This window comes from Falco naumanni, chromosome 7, assembly GCF_017639655.2.
Source record: "Falco naumanni isolate bFalNau1 chromosome 7, bFalNau1.pat, whole genome shotgun sequence".
Classification (NCBI taxonomy): Eukaryota; Metazoa; Chordata; class Aves; order Falconiformes; family Falconidae; genus Falco; species Falco naumanni.
The window spans coordinates 34,212,634-34,236,044 of record NC_054060.1 but is presented as its reverse complement, the minus strand read 5'-3'; the positions used below and the strand labels follow the sequence as shown (position 1 = coordinate 34,236,044).

At 44.8% G+C, this 23,411-nt stretch overlaps 1 protein-coding gene across 1 annotated transcript; it reads right to left on the bottom strand.

Annotated features, from left to right (window-relative positions):
• Nucleotides 1–968: 968 nt before the first annotated feature.
• GCH1 (GTP cyclohydrolase 1) lies at nucleotides 969–23,143 on the bottom strand. The gene is made up of 6 exons (XM_040599964.1): nucleotides 22,772–23,143; nucleotides 10,413–10,522; nucleotides 8,124–8,179; nucleotides 5,031–5,062; nucleotides 3,935–4,019; nucleotides 969–3,355 (listed from the first exon to the last, which is right to left on the bottom strand). The coding sequence occupies exons 1-6, from the start codon at nucleotides 23,061–23,063 to the stop codon at nucleotides 3,229–3,231; spliced, it is 702 nt and encodes a 233-aa protein (XP_040455898.1). The 5' UTR covers nucleotides 23,064–23,143; the 3' UTR covers nucleotides 969–3,228.
• Between the last annotated feature and the right edge of the window lie 268 nt (nucleotides 23,144–23,411).

Here is a 23,411-nt window from a genome sequence, read left to right as displayed (position 1 = left end):
GGGCACCTTCCACCAGACCAGGTTGCTCCAAGCTCCATCCAGCCTGGCCCCGAGCACTTGGAAGTCACAGCTCCAACCACAGCACAGACACTGCCTGCCCCTTCAAACCACCTGGCAACACTGGAGAGCAAACGTTAAGTGTAAAAGGGCTACAAAGGGACTTCCCCAGCACACACAGGCACAGCCTGCTTTCCTTCTGGTGACTCAGGGTGATGAGACCCAACAGGGTGGCTGAATGCTGTCCCTGGGTGTACAAGCACAGCCACACACAGCCCCTCTTCCCTCTACACTACCTGTCGGCTACAATGCTCCCCAGGAGTCTGGGATCTGTAGAGTTTAATTTTTTTCCCTGAATCTCAGCAATACATGCATCCTGCGAGGCCGGCAGAGAGGCTGGAGGGCAGCAGGAGCCTTGAAGACAGCCTCGCTCCCTGGAAGAGCAGTGCAGCTTCTGCCAGCACAGGCTGAGCTCGTTGCTATGTGTGGTACACCGTGGGGAGACCCAACCAAGACTTCAGCTTTGAGGTCTCTTGTTGCACCTGCATCACACCTGCTGTTAGGATATATCTGTTCAGGTAATTTGAACATTTGGCCACAAACCAGGTATTTCCTCAGTGAAGTGTGATGAGGCATCCAGAAGTGCCCAAGAGGGCTACAAGCCCATGCGAGGCTCGATAAATTCAACAGCCACTCCACAGCAGTCACTGCCTCCCACCTTCCCTGCCCCAACAGATTTGCCAATGATTCCTCTGGCAACAAGGTAAGTAGTGACAGAAGAAGGTGACACCGTACCTCATGGTTTTTTTGCTGCCCGGTCAAACAACTCATCTGGGGACAACAGCAATCCAACATCTCATCATAGGCTTGGAGCACCTGCTAGCATAGAAACAACCCCCACCCAAGGAGACGGAGCTTGTGCCACCTCCTTGTGCGATGCCATCACCTCCAAGTCACCAAGGATGCTACCATTCCAAAGGATAATACTGTGCTTTAATATTTTAGAGACAATGGACTTTTGTGGTACAACAGCAGGCTGTACGTACTATACATATATACACACTGGGTGTAGTTAAAGCTCATGTATTTGAACAATACTAATGTTCAAAAAAATGCACCAAGTCTTACAACGACAAAAAAAAGGTGAACAAAATCCAAGGCCACAAGTATAGAGAGGTATGTTTTAAGGACTACAGGCCGCATGGAAATAAAAAAAACAGCGGTGGTGCAATGTGAACTTTATCCTGAACAGAGATAAGTGGTTAAAACACAACCTTTTCATTACCTCAGGATCAAGACAGTCTTTTACAGAGACTTTTTACTTTCCAAACTAAATAGGCAAAGAGAAACAAATGTACTAGTGCAGTCACCAAATTCTCCTTCCAGTTGTTGAGCTAAAAAGAGAAAGAGTTTTACTCTTTTTTTCAGGCAAGAAAGATTTAAGGCTTTTCAGCTGGATATTTGAAACATATACTGAACTGAAAAGGTCTGCTCTCAATCATTTAAGGAAAACAAATGCCATAGAGTTAGTGTATTTTATAAATGTGTACCACACAGCTTGTTTACACTAGCAGACAAACACTGTTATAGCACCTAAACTCTACAGAATCCAGAATGGAGGATAAAAGATTTTTCCAATAATGCTGTTAAGGTCAAGGTAAAATGAGTATTATTAAACACATGAGGTGGTTGTTCTTGGAAGTCCTTTAGGCCCAATGGAAGTTTGCCAGAACTTAATTTTCATTTCATTTCCAACATGGGTTGAGGCAAGAGACAGGAATGTTGGTAAGATCAAGCTTGCCAGACCAGGAACTGCCTTTTAGGTTAGCATACAGAACATCTTGGATTCATATTCGCCAAAGCAGATACGACTGTGGGAACATGCATTGTGGGCATCTGACACCCTGGCTGACATTTTATTTTTTAAGTTTTGCCTCCTGTACTTAGTTTGAGAAGGGTGGTTTTCATTTGTATCTCATGTTTTCCCAATTAAGAGTTACAAAACACCCATTAAAATTGTAACAAAGTATAAGAAGTTCAGTCAAGTCCAGCCGACTGAAACTTTTTGTACCAATACTGCCACATACAGAGGTTGCCACATAAACAGAAAAATGTGGCTTAATTAATTTTGATGGCCCTGGAAATGCTTTTCTCAATTGCTCTTATGAAATAAGTTGTTGTCATTTCAGGTTACTTTGCCCTGAAATGACCTGCCATCAGGCAGGAGGGGTACAATGTGCTGTGTTCAGGATTTCAGTGCTCACCCCTTTGGTCCAAAATTTATGAGACAAGTCTTTAAATGCTTGAAGAGAAATCTTCCATTTTCAGATTATGACTAGTTTTAGCTTCTCTGTCTAACCCATGGAAATCCAAGGGAAGCTCAAAATAATAAATACCATTAAAAACCTCTTTGGATATTTTAGCACTTTGCAGACAGAATCTGGGGGTTTTCTCCTCCCCCCGTTAAAGTTTGCTTAAAAATAGCAAGAAATTGACAGTGAAAGTGGTCAGACATTCTGAGGCACAGCAAAAAAAGGTGCATAAACCCCTTTACATTGAGATAAAACCGTGTCCCAAATAATTTAGAAGCTAATTCCTTGCATGTTAGGAGGCTAGGAAAAATGTGTTTTAAATTTCTCAAACAAAAAAACCCCACCCACAATCAAAAAAAGGAGCATTAATACTAGCAAGAATATAAAACACCACCAGAGGTAACATCTCAAAGAGGTATAACATATATATCTAGATACTGAAACAGCCACTGTAGGACTTGTAATAAAATACAGTCAGAGATAATTCAGGACCATTCTTTTCAGCAGCAGTACAGTATCTGCAGCGTAAGTGGTCCTACATCAAAGGATCCACAGACTTGCAGGTGTTTCTTGTGCTGCTCCATATTTATTCTAATAAACATAATTTCATAAATATCCATTTCACTCCCAAGCCCCACTTCGCTCTTAACACCAGCATATTCTGCATTGTGGGTGGAAAAACATTTCCAAAACCCTACTTGTAGCTTGTAATCCTGTGACATCAGCATCATTGGAAATCCAGGAGGAGCCTACCTCATCATTACATTTTTCATTTGCCATCAGAAGTCTCTTACTTCACAAAGACTATGACAACAATTCACAACAATTTAGTTTAAAAGTGAGATGTAGGAACAAGTAAGAACAGACAGCGACACTGGACAGAACAATCTCCAGAGTGCATTTAGAGAATAACACAGTTTCAGCTCCTGATGAGTGTCAAGAATTCTTCACGGGTCTTTGGATCTTCCCGGAATACCCCCAACATTGTGCTGGTTACTGTTTTACTGTTCATTTTCTGTACCCCACGCATTACCATACACATATGCCTAGAAGAAATGGGAGGGGAATCAGTAAGTCAGGCATACTCAAAAGAAAAACGTAACCCCACAAGGAGAGACCTTTCTTACACAGTCATGTTAAATTCCGGGGAAATAACAAAACCTCCACATCCAGAATGCACAACTGTCAGCAGTACCTCAGCTGTCCTCTACAGAAAATAAAGTCAAATTCCCAGCCCCCGAGCACTGTCTTCTCTCCTGTGATCCTAGGAAAATCCCACCTTTCCAATGTGCACTCTGATCACAGGGACATGCCTGTTGCTAGTCCCAAGCTTTGCTCTACTTGAGCAAGTAGAAGGTGCCCTGAGGCACAGACCCAGCGCAACTGGGACAGCTGACCGCACAGCCAGTTGCCACATCTCTGCAGCAGTTCAGGTATGTCCTCAACTTTCACATGGCTCCAACCCCCAGGCCATTTCGCTTAACAGCGAGGATTATTTCACACTCCACCTCAAACAAGCATGACAGCCACCACAGCCAAAGAGGCAACACACAACAGCTCTGTAGCACACAGCTGGAGTTACACCCAGCCTATACACTACGTCAGAACAGCTCAGAGTAACTTACGTAGCTTCAATAACCACTCCAACTCCAGCAGGCTGCAAGGCTTCTGTGATAGCTATTGCAATTTGTTTGGTAAGGCGCTCCTGGACTGAAAGAACAACAGAGTTCAGTCAGGATTAAATCTAACTAGCATCAATGTGCCACCACTATCTGGATAGCGATATATTACATCCTCACTTCCAAGTGTGCCTGTTCCCCACCACCATCACCACCACCCACACAAGTACTGCTCTTCCTAAGTAAATTTTATTAGTACCAAATCATATCTTATGTTTTGTACCCTGGAACAGACCTTTTATTTACTTGTTTATATTGGGAGTCACTTTGCATTACCCCTTTGCAGGAATTGCATTACCATGATTTGTTGTAACAGCTCTTACATTTCCTATTATGCAGTTACATTTTCTTCCTTCTCTATTTTCTTTCAGGTTTTATGTATTTGTTCACTGGCTTTACTGCTGCATTATTCATTCCCTACACACAGTTTCTCTTTTTAAGGAAAGGAAATGGAGATAAAAGAGCAAATTTAGAGACTCTATTGTCCTGCAAAGCTTTACTTCCTGCAGCTCTAGCACCCTCTCTTCACCTATCTGACACCTAAAAGTCGCCAAGATTTTTGTCGCCAAGAACAGGCCAAGTTTAACTGCAGGACAATGAGAGCAGACTGAGCCAAACCCAAGACTTCAGGTCCTGCAACTTCCTCCACTTCTCAGGGGCTGCAGGCAGGCAGTCTGTAACCTGGCAGCTCTCGCTTTGTTTCTTCAGATAAGAAATCTTGAAGGTATCTCTCAAATTATCTGCAGGAGACTTCATCTCCAGCAGCATCCAACTGGTTTAGTTATTCCTGGCAGCTGTATCTTGTAGCACATTTATCCTCCGAATCCGTTACTGCCTACATCTATTTTCATAGGCTGACGTTACCCTTCACTTGTAAGGCAGAGGCTAAGTAAGATGACAGACGAGAAACATCTCTTCAAGAAGAGTGGTTTTCTTCACACTAAACTTTGCGTAGCTACAGTCCACCCACAATTAATTATCAGTACCCTGAGCTGGCTAGCAAAGAAGTGCACGCAACAAACCCAGAAATTCATCTGTTCACCTTGTAATCTTCTACTGTATATTTCCACGATCCTAAAGGAGAAAGAAAAAAAGACAATGCTTAGTTATTCCCATCTGACCATTGTCTGATCTTCACCATTGACTTGACACTATCAAATGAGACCCCTGTACTGATCTGCGGCCTTCCTGGAAATCCATGCAACATCATGCTGCTCCTCTGCCCCTGGCTGGCAGTGCTCAAAGAATTCCCCTACCACATCACTGCGTTTAGGGACTGGTTTCCCCTACCTGCAAGCCCAGAGACTATTTCAGGGGCAAACCCAGCAATTCTCCCTGAAGCTGCTTCTGTGGGCTGTTACTTCTGAATTACTTGTACCACCACCCACCTGCATCCCATGGTTGCAAGGGAATCCATGCCCAAAGACTCCCTGAAAACTAATCCTCAAACAGAGGTCAGACTACCTCCTTTTGCTTCAACCTAAACCAAATGCTGTTTAAGGACAGTTCAGATACTGAGATTCCCAGAAGGTTACTGAAATTGAGCAAGAGATGTTTTGGATTCTTGCATTTTAACCACAAATCCAACTAAGAACAATGAGACTGAATTGTCTTTATTTAAAACAGACACCCTCCACCCATATATCACACCATCCTTCACATTTCAATGCGGGGATCACCTTAATGCTCTCCTCAAATATTACTTCAAATTTAAGCCACTTGTGGGGCAACGCAAGCGATACTACCATCATTTGTCACCATAATACTATAATCCACACGTTTAAGAAAAGTCTTACAACTGCTCTGACTCAATCGGTTATTCATGCCAACCTCAAATGCTTAATTACACGTCAAGTGGTCACGTAAAAAAGCTGCTATAGAAAGCTTCAATATCCGTCTGGTCAGACTAGACAAAAAACAGACACCGGCTGGCAGCCTGAGGCATTAGTTACAAGGAACATTTCTAACAACGAGACTTGTCTGCTGTTTCGGGAAGAGAATTATATGCAGAAACTGCCCTTCAGAAATGAAATGGTTGTGTTACAGCTATTCTAAACAAAGCAAGATAATTTTTAGATTAAATATATAGATTGGAAACAAGCTGATGCTGAGGTACTGCTACGCCGGTGTTGCACATCAGTAGTCCTATAAGGATGTTTACATAAACACAGTTATTTGCCTTATCATTTTCAAGCCTGAGCTTGAAGTCCGAAGAAAGATCTTTGTTTACAGAATACAGGTCATCCACAACTACAGAAACTCACCACATTAGACTAATCCTATTATGAAAGATTAGGCCTACAGTACCAACAGCCTCATAAATCTTTGAACACTGGTTGCATTATATAGGGCACAAAAGGGAAGCACTATTTGGCCCACCAATCTCTTCATAGTAAGCACTCAAAAGCGAGTGAGAATCCAGAACATTTTGTTACACACAAATCTAAGCTTTTCATTATTGCAATATATGGGAGTTTTACCCTGACTTGAAAAAGAGGCAAGATATAGCCTTTCAAGCACAATACAGGAAACCTTACATATATTCATGCATATTCCTACATGGAGGATAAAGAGTAGGGAAACTGTACACTTTTAGCACCATGTTGCCACTTGCATTAAAAAAAAAATCACTGGATAGTTTTGAGCTCCTTTTTACATCTGCAATTCAGAGGTAACTAGAAACCAGAGCAAACACAAATCAACTGATGCGTATTTCCAATGTGATGCTCAATTCTGCATTCAAGCCCTGCAGAAATGAAAGCAAGTGCTAAAGACAGTCTCTTCAGGAAGGATGTTCGCCTTCAGAAATCCAACTTAAGAAAAACAAAACAAACCACACCACTTAAAAAGATCCAGCCACACCAGCCAACACAAGACAAGCCCATGAACTGCTACACAGACATCCCCAAGCATAAACAGCTACAGAAGGCAGTGTCTTTCACCCAGCAACTGCAGTGCTGACAGCTCAGAACCTCATCCTACAATTTCAAGCAGTTAGGTGCAGCCACAGAAAACATGTAGGAAAAAAGTTAAATGTTGAACTGCCTGTTTCAGCCTTCTAATCAGAGCAAAGTCCACTCCTATAAGCACTGCTAAAAGACATGAAGATGGCCTCCATGTAATATGAGGTTAACGTTAATAAAGATGTGACCTCCAAGGGCCCTTCCACTTCCAAATGAAATTCACTGTTGTGCAAGCAGAGCACAGAACAGAGCTGACTTTAAAAGCATTGTAGTGCTGTATCCTACACATTTCTTACCTGCTAAGAAAACCCAGCAGGCATGCAGATTTACAAGGCTAATTCTCATTCGTATTATTGGAGCTACAGCAAGATTAACAGACATATCAGGGAAAGCGTAAGAAAAACCTATGTGGTCTTTCTGTACTGCAGCCAATTTTTCAGATTCATTTCTCAAGAGAGACCCTTCCCAATAAGCCATAAGCTGCTTATTGAAGGGATCTACCATCCCCTTCCTCACCAGAACTAGAAAGCGTCACTTCCTAACAAGATTGAGCGCAACAACTGATCCAAGAGCACTTGGTGAGGAAAAAGCTGTTCTACATAACAAATGGATTTCTCAAGTGTATCATAATTGCTTTGTTTCTTAGGCTGAACCTTATCTATAAAATCTGCCCCACAGCTCTCAGCAGGTCTCAAGCGAAAGAAAGAAATGCCAAATTTATCTGAAGAGTCAGCTCACAGATGAAAGCTTTAGATTTGGTTTCTCTCCATAGACTGTGCTCATCTACAGTTTGGAAGTTGCAGATTATTGTTCTTGTCGGTCAAAATACACACAAGTAAGAAACAGCTAGAGATCCCCGTGGGTTTTTGTGGCCAGCCTGCTGTAGAACATGACTCTTGCTTCAGCGCTCCCTGGAGACACTAATGCTTTGAATGAACATACAGAAGTGTTACAGCTCTACTACAGCGAACTGGTGTCAGTTCATACAGAGCTCTAAGACTTATCTGTCCTCTCCACAGAAAGCATAATGCCAAGCATTGGTCTAAATCCAAATCTAGGACACAAAGTGGACTGAGCTTTAGAGGGGGACCAGATTAGAAAGATTAGCACAGTTAGCACAGCTTGGAATCCTTTTTACAAATTAGTATCACTTTCATTACATTAACACTTACCTAGCAAGCTTGCTGAGGCCAAGTACTTGTTTGTTAGGAAGATAGCCAATATGTACCTAGACAGAGGAGAACAAACCATTAACAGAATCAAACCCACACTTCCAAATGCATATGAAACTCATGCATAGAGAATGAGATGTGCGTTTGCCCCAGAACTAAGTCTGGAACAGTCCAGAAGTCTTAGCATGTGGGAGGAACATGCCACCATGCAAGCCTGAAAAATTGTGGAGCTAAGAGACTGTAAATGCCTGGTGAGGTCAGTGTCCTGGTGAAGAACAGGTAAGTTTTCTGAGGGGGAGAAAAATCACAACTCTTCAAGTCAAGGCTTATGTTCCAAGTCTCAGGAATGCTACAGAGTACTACTACATTTGGGTACAAAAAGCAGTCTATTACTCAGCACAGCACTATTTGTCTAAAATAAACATGCTTTTCCTACAAGACCTAAAATGGATTTAGGGAGTAGGAGGGAGAAGGGACTGTACTTCCAGGGAAAGTTCTGATGGCAAGAAGTATTTAGCCACTAAAATCAGGCTGCACTTACTGATTTTTTTTTTTCTGCTTTGGTAATACCATAGATCACTGTATGATTAAGTCAACTTCCATCCTGCTCGAATATGGATTTGTTAGTGAACACATATTTGCACTAAGTTGGAGTAATTCTTTAGTAGAAAAGTGCTCAGATACGAAGGTGGGGGAAAGGCATTCAGCTTCTTGTTTCAGAAAGCAACATTGGCTACCGAACTCAAGTGGGTTTACAGTTATAATATGTTATAAACCAGCATCTGTGTCACTGTACCAGAGACTTGAAAAATTAGCCAAGATACAGTAGGGGAGTGTCAGTGTAGGATTCTGTCTTAGCACTTTGCCTAGAGGCCCCCTCTCAGAATCCTGTATTGCTGTACCTGCAGTTAGAGGTACCACAGTGCACCTAATTACTGGCTAACTTGCTCATTCCTATCACTTCTGTTGGGTAATCAACCCCACTGACACCTGAAAAGACACAAAACATTTCAAAGTGAGAGATATAACTTAGAAATAAGCGTTGAAACCTGTTCCCCACAGAGTACTTTTGCAAATTTCTTTATTTCATTTAAGATAGTACTGCAAATACAAGACCTACTGGTCAGTATTTGCAGCCTGTTTGATATACCCAACAGAAGAATGGTTAGTCTGAGAATATTTAGAGGCATACCAAGTCATTTACCAGACCATTATACGAGCAGGACCGATTCGGTGTTTGCGAGGAGATTTCTCCAAACCACACAGGCTAAACAGCTAGATGTAAAAAGAATGCATATATTGCCACAGGAGTAATGAAGAGAATATAAACAGTACATGTAACCAAGAATAACAGGCAAAATAGAAAGCTTGCACAGAAAAAGTTACCTTGTCTTCCAATATAAAATACTAACAGTAAGAAAAGAAAGCAGATGAAATTGAGTTGACTCAACTAAATAAACAGCTAGTTTCTGTTTGGATATTTTATTTTGAGGAGACAGTTTACTTGGAACATACATGGTACTGATCAAATTTTACAGACAACAAAATCACTTGCTACTCTCTGGCCTGTGAATACTTTACAGTAGAACAGATGGGTCAGAGTAAGCTCCATCCTTCTATGCTGGTAGGGGAGCAAAGAGGCTGAGATGTGCTGAAAGGACTACCCACTCTGAACTCTTCACCATATTTACAGTGGTTAACTTGAGAATTTTTGTTTTCTTTTCAAAGTTGTTCAAATTGTGATGCCAACACCCTCCGAAACACCAGCCCCTTTCATGGGAGTCCCAACCTAAGCAGCCCCCTGCTAGTCAGTTCTGACCACCCTCTCCCTGACAAGGTTTGCTTATTTCAGACAGGGCTGTTAATCAGAAGTTTGTTCCACTCATGGGGGGTTCCCAGAGATGAATGTGCACTAGATAGCTCCGAGCCAGAAGCTAAATCCATGACAGAGCTGGCGTGCAGGGTGAGCTGGTTTAATATCAAGATGTCTGCCCTCAAGGCTTGCTGCTGCTTCACAAAGAAGAGCTTTGATATGAAATGTCAGAAACCATTAGATTACTTAGACTACGAAAGGTTGAGTGTTGTATTTTAGGAGCTTAAATCCAAACAAAACTCACATTAAGGAGGTCTTCCTTATTTGTATTCTGAAAATTAACTTCTAGAATCATAGCCGTAAGCAGCAAATACTTATAGCTTTAAAAGCTTTGTTGCTACCACTACGAAGTCTTTTACATGTACTTTAGGTCTTTTATCGTGTATTCCCACATTTGTTTTGTGAAGAAGAGTTACCTTTCCAACAAATGGAACGAGGTGATGCTCACACAATGAGAACATGTCTATGTCCTTCACAATTACCATCTCATCATGGTCTTCATCAAAGATGGCGTCATTCAAAACATCTGAAATTAAACATTTGCATAAAAAAATAATAAATGCACAAGCATGGGAGGTTCTTCCAGCCAGTATTTGAGGAAGTTTATAGCAAGAGCATAGCCCTCTCAGAACTACAGAGTTTAGGGTTAAGATATGGGAGGCAAGTAAGGAATAACACGACAAGTATGCTTTGGTTTGCATACGATCATACAGTTGCCACAATACTATGTCAGACTACCTACGTGCTACACCAGGAGTCAGCCTAGAACATTTTATCTAAATAATAGTTTGAGCCCAGGTTAGAATGAGTCTAGTCTTTGCAGAATTAACATGATGTCTTAAGAACAATTAAAAGCACAGCTGATAAAGCAAGTGCTGAGGAGGAGAGCACATCTCATAGTGGGCTTCCATTAGCATTTCCACACACCACAAGTGAAGCTGAGCCTGAGGTTTTAGAAAAGCTAAGCAGTCACAGTGGTTTCTTCAAACACTTCAACACCAGCCTCACTATCCTCAAGAAGGCTTTGCACACAAATAAGATACTCTTATTTCACCCTGAAGCACACCAGCCAGCAGCTGTTCAGGTGTGTACAAAAGTTGAAGAGACAGCTCTGTATCCACAGATCAAGGAGAGATTTGCTGTCCTGAACTGAAAGCAGGTATGTATATGCATACTCCGGTCTAACTCTGCACCTCAGAGTTAACAGAGGGTTGAGGTGAAGAAACCCTCAAAGATAGAAGGAAGAGACAGCTCAGTAAGAAAAGGAACATAGATTGTGACACTTTGCTATCCTCAGAGCTCAGGAGAACAGATCCTCAGTCAATTTTCCCGATTTAGCGGTCCCCCGACGAGTGCCCAAGCAATCCTGGCATAGTTTACAGCAGATCACTATAGTCTCCATCCAGATTGCAGGCAGCTGGACCATGCCTGGAGAGGTTAAATGTAGAACAATCTCAAATTAAGAGACCAAATCTTCTGAAGGACAAGAGAGAAGAGCTGTATAACAGGGTAGGGGGAGAGAACAGCAAGAGAGAACTAGCTCTACACAAAGGCTGATAATCAAAACATGGAACTCCACAAAAAAGTTAACTTGAAGCCACAATGACTTCCAGTTACTTCCAGGAACCGGAGTCACATACACCATAGCTAGAAGGGGAACAAGGGTGTTGAGGCACTGCCCTGCTTCATCCACTGTGGAGCTTAGCACCTGCAGTGGTGATTACACAAATCTAATAGTTGTGTCTGCTCTTCTTGCCTTTATGCCTTCCCCTGACATGCACGTACACCTAATGGCCACCATCTGTTGTCGATAACGTATCATCATCATGGAGCATTTTAATTTCCTGCTTGCTATCAGCACTACACAGGTAACCCTGGAAACTGTGTGCAAGATGTTCTGCCTGCGACGCATGTTCTTTCCTGAGAATAGCTGGCAACCTGCAAGACAGCGAGGCTGAACCCCAGAGGCTTTTGATCAGGTCAGAGAGCAGGAGCAGGGGCCATGAAAGAGGCCAGGAAACAACTCTGTAAAGGCACGTGATTTTGTTCCTCGTATTTTAGAGTCTAGTTTACACCAAACACTGCTGGAGAGGATTTTGATTACATGGGAAGCATCACACAGTTGTATAACTACAGATCCAGTCAGGAATAGCCAGAGCAGGCTCAGAGGCGAGGGAAGGGGAGACAGAGCAGCCACCTGGGTCCATAGCTCCCTCTCGGTGCACTCTGCAGACTCTGTGCCATTTCTTCAGCGGAAAGGCAAACAGTGGTTTCACAAAACCTGCTACTATGCCCAGTGTTATTAAAGCAGAATCCAAACAGATCCACGAAGCATCTCCAGAGTGACTACTGCTGTTATTAGACCACCAGCTTGGCTCACGCCAGCCTTGCCAGGAGCGTATCAGAGCCCGATGTTAGATATAGATTTACGTCAGCACGCTCGCAAAGCAGACTGCTCAGAACAGTCAAAACCAGCCATATTCTCATTAAGAGTCACAGCAACGTGCGACATGGCGTAAGGCCGAAGCTACAACAAAAGATGCTTCAGCCACAAAGTCTCATATACATGTACATATATACGCACATACACACTTGTAAATCCATAAAATATATACTAACAGACCCTTAGAAACTTCATCTAAGGAACCTAACTATTTGGAATGCTGAAGAGCCACATTGTATTGTGCAGACGGACATTAAGCCGTATTTTAAAGTTGGGAGAAAAAGAAGGTTAAGTGACCTGTGAAGTACCACACAGGCAACTTCAGGAATAAAATTTTTATATATATTTAGAATATTTAATATTCAGGAATAATAAAATTATCCTTCTTGCGTATCTCCTCTTAGCCTAGAGCCCAGCATCACAGGGGTCTGGGCAATGCCCCTCACAGCCAAGGGAGCTTTAGAGGTGGGTGAGCAAACAGACCCATGCATCAAGAATACAACCACAGCTGTGGGATTGCTTCCCACTTCTCATTTATACAGGTCCTGCCAATTTTGCACCTTAGATTTATTTACTATCAGCAGCAACTTGCAGCCAGATCACAGATGATACCTGCTCAGCCGCATAACCTCTGCGGCTGTGCCTGTAGCAAGGTGTGCTGATTTTAAGTCAGCACCAGATACTCCTTGAGAAGGAAGGCCAGAGCCCATAAAAGAAGAAACCAGATTAGTGTTAGCCCCTCCAGTAACCCCTTCACAAGTGCCAAATGATACAGGGGGATAAAGGTAAAACAAAACATGAGATTGAAGGGTGCTACCCAAGTAAATGGCCACAGTGTTAAGAGAGCCCCAGTCACCCCATCCTGCTCCAGTTCCACTTGCTCTGCTGAAAATAGGCATAGCTTGAAGCCTGCCTATCCCTACACCTCCCGCTTTGAAATCCAAGCCTTATGCTGACAAAACAGTTAGGTAAAAGTAGCTGTAAGATGCTGTGCTATGTCCCACTGCAGCAATTGTTTTCAGTAATTACACAGGAGGGACTTGTTTGGCAAAGACTCAAACACTTCGTGCAGGGAGGCAGTACCATTTTATCTAACTTTGTCTGCCTTCCATTATTATTCTTTTTCAGTCATTCAGTTTGCAACGGCATCAAATAGGGCTCCAACAAGTTCAGCCTGCATCCTGGAGACACAGCGGAGCTGGGAGGACAGAGGGGGAAACAGGGCCTCCGACTAACCAGGCCAGAGGCAAAGCAGGCGAAAAACTCATGCCTCTTTTCCTGTTCTTTCATCCTACCCGCTAGGGCATGCCGCCTGCTTTGCTAGTTTAATTTCAGTTTCCTCATTTGGAGGCCCCAAAACTTTTACTCTTGCCACCCAGGGCAAGGTCTAGAAGTCATGTTGTCCCTGCCCAGGCACGTCCCAGTTCACAGAGCAACGTGGCTGTTACACTGGCTGTATTTCTCAGCTGTAAATTCCTCACCTGCCCTTCTAATACAACAGCATCTTTTCCATTCCCTCCTGTGACACCAAGACCTTCAAAGCAAAAGCATAGAAGTCAACAGGGCTTTCAGAGGGAAAGAGGGCTAGGAGTAGTAAATATTACTAGCTTGGTTTCCTGACAAAGGCAGGCCCCTTCAGCTCAGATGGGCTCCTCCTCAACAGGCTACTTTTTCTTAATACAAAAAGGAAAGTCTTCCTCTCAAATGAGGTAAGACTTTTACTCCCTCCAAGTACCATCTACATGCTAGTAGAACAGGACCAGCATCTCCTCCGCTAGCAAGATGGGCATATTCATACATCACCCCTTGGCCTGCCAGAGCCATACCTCCCCTCACTCTGCTTTTACTAGGCACAGCTGTGCCCAAGTGCTGCCACCCAGCCCTGTCTATATGCCAAAGGAGACTGCAAATAACACCATTTTCATTCTCCGCTACCCCAGAAAAGTCAAGAGAATTTACTGCTTAAGTCCTTAAGCCTAGACACATCACATTAATGAAAACCTAAGATTTGAATTAAAATACATGGCTGAGGAGGAAAGGAACAAGAACAAACATTTCATGTACAACTGGGGTGCTCTCCAGATTATTCCAGCGGATTTTTCCTTCAGCCCAGGGTTCAAGTCCTGCTGTAGAAGCTTCAGTGGGCTCTAAAGCTGAACAGTCACTTCCCACTGCAAGTTAACTCCTGAAAGAACAGAATTAAATTTTTCCCCCTTTATCTTCAGAAAGAGTTGATAAAAGCAAAAATCAGAATTAGATGTAGACAAAATGAGAAAGACCTTTCAGGATTTTGCGTCAGAGCTAAGCAAAAAGACCTGTTGCTATAGAAACTATTTGCATGGCTTTAATGTGACACAAGAAAGCAAAAGCACCTCTGGCAACCAAAGAAGCTAAAGCCCACCCAGCATATGGTGAAGGGAATGAAGGGTGGCAGCACTGTGCAGAGCAGCAATGCATCAGCTTCACAGCACTTCAGATGTCCCATTTTTAGTACGCCTGGGACAGAGGAGACTGAAGTGATATAGATTGTTCTCACTATGAGTTAAAGTACTTCCCCATGGTGTTAATTTACCTCACTGCTCCACTTCAGAGAGCAATCAGACTGAGGATTCCTCAGTGTCAACAGGGTGACAGCAGCCTCAGAGATTCCACAATACTGTTCCTTGAGCTCATCCATCCTGGTAGAGACAATCCATATCCTGCCACCCATTACAGACCTCCAGACCATCTTTGTGACAGCCCATCTCTCTCCATAGTGACCCATAAGTCCCAGCAGACAGCCGAGGCCATTGCAGCATGGGTTCAGGCCAAGGAAGGAGGCAGACATCCTATCAGGGTGGCAGGGCAAGTCACACCACACTGATACCCATTAGTTTGAACAAACTGAAGTACGGGTTAAGGTCAGGTACTTCCCAGGAACACAGAGTTATACCAAAACCAACGGCAGGGGACCTTGCATGAGCCAGGAACAGGTAATGGTTTGGCAGCTACTCCAGAACAGCACTGCCACAAGCCAGAGATGAAAGGCCAACCATTCACTAAGGCAGAATCAGCTGGGATATGCTGGCAGATACCTTTAACCGTCTTTCTAAAGAAGTTCCTCTGAAGACAGAGGTAACTGATAGCAGGAGACATGACCTAACAACTGAACGCGTGGCAGGGAAACCAAGAGACTACAGGGTCAGAATTAAATCTGGAAGGAAATTTCTGTAAAAACCTTTCAGTTGCTACTAGGTAAGCAGTAAGAATCAAAACCCATTTTTTTATTTATTTATCCATGTGATGATACCACAGGTAACTGCAGTTAGAGAAAATATTCCAGACAAGAAACAAGAAAATGATTGCAGCCTTACAGTATTAAAAAGGTACCAGGAATTTATATAGAGAAGAGAATCAGGCTACAAAAACACTCAATCATACAGAGTTTGTACTGCTGCAGAAAAGTTAATTGCTTCAGGTTGCGAAGTCCAGGTACAGCATTTGCTTCAAGAACTCTTGAAGAGCTCTAGAAAGAGACACAGCCTAAGATACCAGATTATTATTTAAATGGGCAATAGAGTTCAAAAGCTGCAGGGAAAATTAAACATGCACTATGTGGCTTCCTTGCCACAACGTACCTTCCTAACAGGAAACAAGAAATACCAGGCACAGAAGAATTTACAAGTTCGGCTAATATTTCAGATTTCACCACTGCCACACCAAAGCACTGAAAACAGACGTTCAACTTCAGATAGGAACAGTTGTTTCCAAAGCAAAGCTTAATTCCTCAGTTACCTGATGAGAGGTGAACCAGAGGTGTAATTTAAGGCACTTTCCATAGAAGCAAAGATGGAAGGAAAGTATTATTGCTATTCAACTAATTCTGGCCGTCATTTGTACAGATCCATTTAGTTTCCTGTAAGACACTTTTCACGCTGCAGTGAGACTCGAGTCTATTCATAAAAGATCAGTTATTGAAGACTCTCAGATGAAGCTAAGATTAGGTTCTAGAAGTTGTCCTCTGCCAGGAGGTTTATTAATGTGAGGGAAAACATGGTTATGGAGATGCTCATTAAAATGCATCAGGATTGCAATAACCATTTCAATGCCTTATGTCATAGAAGGTGCTGAAAGTCCCCTCATCCACCCTTCCTTCTGAAATTGAAACAAAGGAAAAAAATCAGAAGATGAAACAACACTTTGGAAAAGCAACATGAAAAGAGCAGAAGCCTTTGATATTCAAGATCCAAGAGGTTAAGATATTTAATAAATTCCCAGCAAAACCCCAAACTAACTCAGTGTTACTTGAACATTAGTGGGCAGGGGAGATCATCCTGGGAAGTCCTACAGTCCTGCTTCCCAGCAGAAATTTCACTGCACCAAGTACCTGTTTCAGTGTGGTAGGCTTCACTCATGGGGATACAGGTTGAAAAAAGAAACCCCCAAGAACCTGACTCTGAACAACCCTGTATCTCCCACTCACGGGTTCACAAGAAACAAGCCACAGCCCTACCACAATAATGGTGATAAGCTTAAGTTAATAGGTTAGGCTGTTGCATCTACAAGAAGCAAGAGAACCAGCAGTACCCTGTTTCCAGGAAAGAATGGAGTAACTCACCAGCTCTTGGCAAAGTGCAGTGCTGCTGATCAAACAGCCTTGTTTAAGACACTGCCTCTATTTTTACATAGCAATGCTTAACACCTCTCATCCACAGCAAAGTAAGTAGGACTGGAAAAAAAATATGAGGTTACACCACCGCTGTCACCTGTCAAAATACCAAATCCACACAGACAAGAAGATGAAGAGTACTAAGGTTGCATTTTTTTTTTTCACCTTTCACCGTAGGAAGAGCAACATACACAGTTCAGCAGGTGTTAATCTACAGTACGAGACCTAACTAGTTATTGGCAAAATAGAAGCTGCATCGTAGAGTCACTTAGCTTCCAGGCAAATAAAGCATACATGCAGCCTTTCAAACAGCAAATTTATCTCCTGCTCTTATTTCTAATTTTCATTTCCATATTAAACATGGTGAAAGGACATCTGAACCTGCCAACATGTTTGAAAGTTAACACACCTACCATGAATTCTCCCAGCCTTTGTTCATCTAACAACTACCACCATTACCAGCAAGTACACCGTTTAGTGAACATGCTGTTCCACTTAAGAGTGCTTATGTATGATAAAAACAAGTTAACTTCCTACCACAAATGCAGGCAGCTTGTTCAGCCCTGTGCCTAGTGTCTCCTACAGGATTACACAACCTGAACCAACTCCTTTATGATTTACCTTTTGAAGCTAGCGTCCTTGGCATCCACTGTAACTGACACAGTTTCTGTAACTTACCCATTAGCTCTGCTTAGCAGGTGATTCTGAAGTCTTCAGCTTCAGTTACAAGTTAGTACCATCTGCGATTTTTTATTTCCATTTTTTCACTTGTTTACTTGTGCTTTGTAGTATTTATGTATAGATTCACAGACAGCACCTCCGAGTATGACATCAAGCCTTTTAAGGACAGACAGATCTCTCAAGATTTAGTCTTTTGTGGCAAGCAATTGCCTGAACCAACTATAAGCATGCTAAAGGCAACTGGCTATCAACAGTTCTGCTGCAAACCTGTATTAACCAAGGGGACAGGGTACCATTTCGTAATATAATTTACTCCCAGAAGTATGAAGCTGATAGATCTGACCCTGGAAAAGAAAACACGTTCTTGGATGCTCATGCAGAAGCACTGCACAAAACTGAACAGTAAAACCCTGCTCTGCCATCCTTACAACAGAAATCTCTTTAATGTATTGTAACAGCTGTTAGCCTGCACAGCTGCCCAAGTGTGAACTGCTAGCATTTTTTAATCTGGCCCCCAGGTGGATTTTATTTGAAGTCACTGGAGGCATTCTTGCTACTCCAATGTAAGTTTGATGACTAGTACTATAGAAGTAAGACGAATACATTTTGTTAAAGACAGTGGTTGGGGCTTTCAGTAAAGCCAGGATTAATGAGAGGAGGCACAATCTAGAAAGAACAGAAGGAGCCAGATTTAAACATTTAGCAGGTAAACTCTACTAATGGCTCTGAAATACAATACTGACCAGCTGCAGAACACAGATAGCAAAGATGAATAACAGGTAAAGCAGGAACACTTACTTCCCACTATCAAAAACAAGCTCAGAAATACATACACAGTGGAAGCTGGAAAGCAGAATCACCTGCTACTCACATAAATCTGAATGGAGAGAAGGGACAGGATTTAGATGTCACCTTCCCTACAACACTACAAAGTCAAGCCATGGAAAGTACAAAAATACAACCACAATCAGGTGTCATGGAAGCAAAGTGACAACACCCAGAAAAGAAGATCAAATGTCCAGCATATTTAACCATGTCCCAAATGTGTTATGTTCTCAGAGATGTGGTAACTAAAAAGATCACAGAATGGCTCAGGTTGGAAGCGACCTTTACAGGCCATCTAGTCCCAACACCCCTGCAATAAGTAGGGACATCTTCAACTTGATCAGGTTGCTCAGAGCCCCATCCAACCTGACCTTGAATGTTTCCAGGGATGGGTCATCTACCATCTCTCCAGGCAACCTGTGCCAGTGTCTCACCACGCTCAGTGTAAAAAATTTCTTCCCAATATCTAATCTATACCTGCCCTCCTTCAGTTTAAAGCCTTTCCTCCTTGTCCTGTCACTACAGACCCTACTAAAAAGTCTGTCTCCACCTTTCTTGTAAGCCCCTTTAAGTATTGAAAGGCTACGATAACATTTGCCCAGAGCCTTCTCTTCTCCAGGCCAGACAACTGCAATTCCCTCGGCCCATCTCCACAGCAGAGGGGCTCCAGCCCTCTGAGCATCTCCGTGGCCTCCTCTGGACTCACTCCAGCAGGTCCTTGTGTTTCCTCTGCTGAGGACCCCAGACCTGGATGCAGTGCTGCAGGTGGGGTCTCAGAGTGGAATCCCTTCCCTTGACCTGCTCGTCGCACCACTTTTGATGCAGCCCAGGATGTAGTTGGCTTTCCGGGCTGGCAAGCACACATTGCTGAGTCATGTCCAGCTTTTCATCCACCAACACCCCCAGGTCCTTCTCAGCAAGGCTGCTCAATCCTTTCATCCCCCAGACTGTACTGATACCAGGGGTTGCTTTGACCCAGTGTGCAGAAGCTTGCACTTGGCCTCGTTGAACTTCACGAGCTTCACATGGGCCCACTTCTTGAGCCTGTCCAGGACCCTCTGGATGGCATCCCGTCCCTCAGGCATGTCAACTGCACCACTCATCTCTGTGTCATCCACAAGCTTGCTAAGGGTGTTTGTTCTTTAAGTGTGAATTATCAATCAAGGCTCCAAAAGAAAAACAACACCCATCAGCTCAGCAGCTTCCAAAAGCTTTACAGGTTCCTTAAGCCAAACTCCCCCACACTCACACCACTTGGTCTTCTCCGATGCCGCCACAGAGAACAGATTGCTGCAGGACAGGTAAGACCATCATCCCTCACTGTACCCAAAAGCTTCCAGCAACCTGACTGCACTCAAAAGTATTTAGTGACAGGTCAATGCAAGGCATCACTCAAACCACTAACCTCTGAGGGCAGTGGGGAGCATTCCAGGTAGTCAGGTAGCTTAGTTGTGCTACCAACCACGGAACCCCCACATTTTCACAGTAAGTGAGGCTCAAGTCAAGCACATTAAACACTGAAGACCTCCTGCCACTAGTGTATTTGCAACTTCACACTCTCCAACCTTCGCTATATTTCATAATTCAGGATTCATATATCATTTTTGTATTTGTGTATGGCATTTTAATATTCCATCAGAAATGAACTGCTTTTCTCCTGCCTACCCAAGGCAGATACTCAAGCAGACAAACCCAGAAGGCTGATTTTAAAGCCTGTAACTGTACTAACACTCACTACCTTGGCTTATCTTTGCCACTCTTTTCTGGTTGTACAGCCTGGCAACACTTCCACATACTAGCACAGGTTGTGAGCTTAACTAGGGCCAGCTGAGAACAAGTGCCTATTGCCACTCACACTGCTTCCAGCTTTGTGTTTGTACAGTCACCACCACAGCGCTTTTACTTAAGAAACCTTTTATGAAAAAATGGGACTTACAGCTATTGTAACCATCTGTTGTCCTCTGCCTGTTGAGGGGTAAACTTGAACACCCCAACATACACCATGTAAATCACTGCTTCAACCTCTGCCTGTCCAGACAGTTCCACATAAGGAGCTGAATAAGCTGCAAAATAAAACTGCAAAAACAAGAGGTGAAGGCTGCTTTTTGTTGAGGTGGTGTGGGGGTGTGTGTGTTAGGTTTTTTGTAAAATTATTTCTTTTACAAGATAATTTATTCCTGTCTAGTTCACAGCCTGGCTAGGCAGGCAGTTGTACTAGTATAACCAAGTTAACAGCACAAGGGGAAACTACAGCAGAGACAAGTAGCAGAAGCCCCAGTCCCACCGCTAGCCTTGTTCCCAAAGCCTTTAGTTGTTGCCTTTAGGTTTCAAGATGGATTGAAAACTCTCCCCAGAAGTTACTTCCATACCAACTTTCCCAGCCAATTCCTCATCCACTAGTTGTTTTCCTAGCTGCTGCAGACCTGCCCTTCAGCTACAGTTCTGTCTTCCGTTTGGCTAGTAAGAGTGGGAAGCCTGGAAGCTGGGCATTGTACAGGCAGCAGTGAGTAGGTAGAAAGTAAAAGGATTCCCCACCTGGCACAGGAAGGAATGTTAGTATCACAGCTTCATTCTATTTCCCAGAAAGAAAACAAAAAAAGCAGCCCAATAGCACAGCAGCTAGCAGTGATGCTTTCTACTCTTGAATATAATTGGTATGGATATTCAGGAAGGGACAATCCAGAACTACTCTGCTTAATCCCAGAGAATCCACATTGAAGCAGAAAAAAACTATTAAAAAAAAACGTAAGGGAACATGCGGCTCCACACACAAAACTGGCAGCAAGATGAGAGAGGACCAAGAGGGGCAGCAGCCTCATCCAGGTTCAGCACAGAAATCTGTGTTCAGGAACTATCACTAAAAGAAAATCCTTCTGCTAGAGACTGGCAGGATGACTGAGAGACATCCTGTGTTTTACAGCAGCAGAGACACATGCAATCCCCAAGTTATTCCCAGTAGACAAAGGCTAATTCTGTGAAACCCTGATGAAACCAACTCAAACACAGCATGCAGCACGACTAAAAGAAGAGATGTACAAGAACGGCCATTGCAGCCCAGAGCCCATTTCCAGATCTGGACCCGAAAACCTAGTTTGATCTGAAAGGCAAAAGAAATGCCACTCCTCTAGGGAGAAGCTAGGACACAATGCTGGCACACAAGTACGAGCTGGTCACGAATAAGTTAATGCTGGAAGTTACACTCAATCAGATTTCAGAAGAGCCAACAGCTGGGAAGTGAAACAGAAACTAAACACAAAGCCAACCTTGAAGCCGAAGCACAGTGCATTCCGAAGAGGCTCTGATGTGTATGCAGGAGCTCCCTGATGCCAGCCATCGGCACAGTTCAGCCTCTTCATTCAACCGCAACACACCAGCGCTGTACTCCGGAGAGCGGAACATGACCAGCTCCTTCTGATTCACATTTGAAGCTCTTGGCCGACAGCATTTGCATCCCTCATGCACTGACAGGAACTTGCCTTTTACTGGGGAATTCCCCAGCTTACCAAGCCCTTTTTTACTGTTTGTACTGGGTACAGCCTTTAGTGGAAAGGCTAAGAGGAAAAATGGATGGAAAACCTAAATTTTCAAGGAGGATTCACCCTGCACTGGAAGGGAAAACTCCGGAGTTGCTGGCGGTAAGAACAAATCCCACCCAGTCCCTCCCCTCCTGCCCGCAGCCAGCAAGGGGAGAAGACCCGAGGCGCCCCCCCGCACCCACTCTGGCTCCTGGGCCCTGAGGCGCGGCAGGGGTCTCCCTGACCTCCTCATCTCGCTTCCCCAAGTTTCATTCCTACCTTTGAAGAAACTCACCCCAACAAAAGCACCGGCGGGGCAGGCGCTTGGCCAGGCACACGCAACTGGCCCGGCGCCGCTCACGGCCCGCGGGGGCTGAGGGAGCCGCGCACCGCCCCGGGGGGAAGCGACGCCGCCGCCCCAGCCAGGAGCGCTGAAGTTTGTGACAGAATGCGAACGCTACCGGCGCGGACTTGAAACAAAAAGAAATGGGGGGAAGGAGGGGGCGAAGAGACCCCAGATGCCGCCAGGCCACCCCGCCGGGGACTCACTGGCAGGGGCACCGGAGGGGCGGCGCGGCGGCAGGGCAGGGGCGGAGGCCGTTTAAGCGAGCAGCGAAGCCCCCCCGGCCCGGAGCCCGCCCCCCCCCGGGCAGCGCTCCCTACCCGAGATGGTCTCCTGGTAGCCCTTGGTGAAGAACTGCATGGCGGTGGCGGCCCTCCAGGGCGTCTTCAGCAGCCCCTGCCGCTCGGGGTCCTCGCCCAGCGAGCGCAGGATGGTGGTGTAGGCGGCCGCCAGGCTGGGCAGGCTCAGCTCGTTGTCCTCCTCGCTGCGGGGCCGCTCGCCCCGCCAGCCGTTCCCGCTGCCGCCGGGGGGGACGCGCGGCATCTCGGCGCCCGCGGAGGGCGGCGGCCTCTCCTGCCGCGCGTACCCGTTACAGCTCCGCGCCGCCTCCATCGGGCGCCGGCAGGGCCCGGCCGGGCCGCCGCCGTGCGGGCAGCACGCTGTGCCGGAGCCCGTGGCCCTCCGCCCCTCCCCCTCACCCCTCAGCCCGCCGCCTCTACGCTCCCGCCCGCTGCCCCGGCCGCCCGCTTTATACGGCCCGCGCCGCTCCCATTGGCCGCCGCCGCCGTGACGTCACCCACCGTGTCACGAGCCGGCCGGTCTCAGCCGGAGCGCGGGTGCGGAGCGGGGGTTGCGGGGTGCGGAGTGGGGGGGTGAAAGGTGCGGAGCGCGGATGCGGAGTGAGGGGTGCGGGATGAAAGGTGCGGAGTACGGGAGCGGGGTGCGGATGCGGGGTGAGCG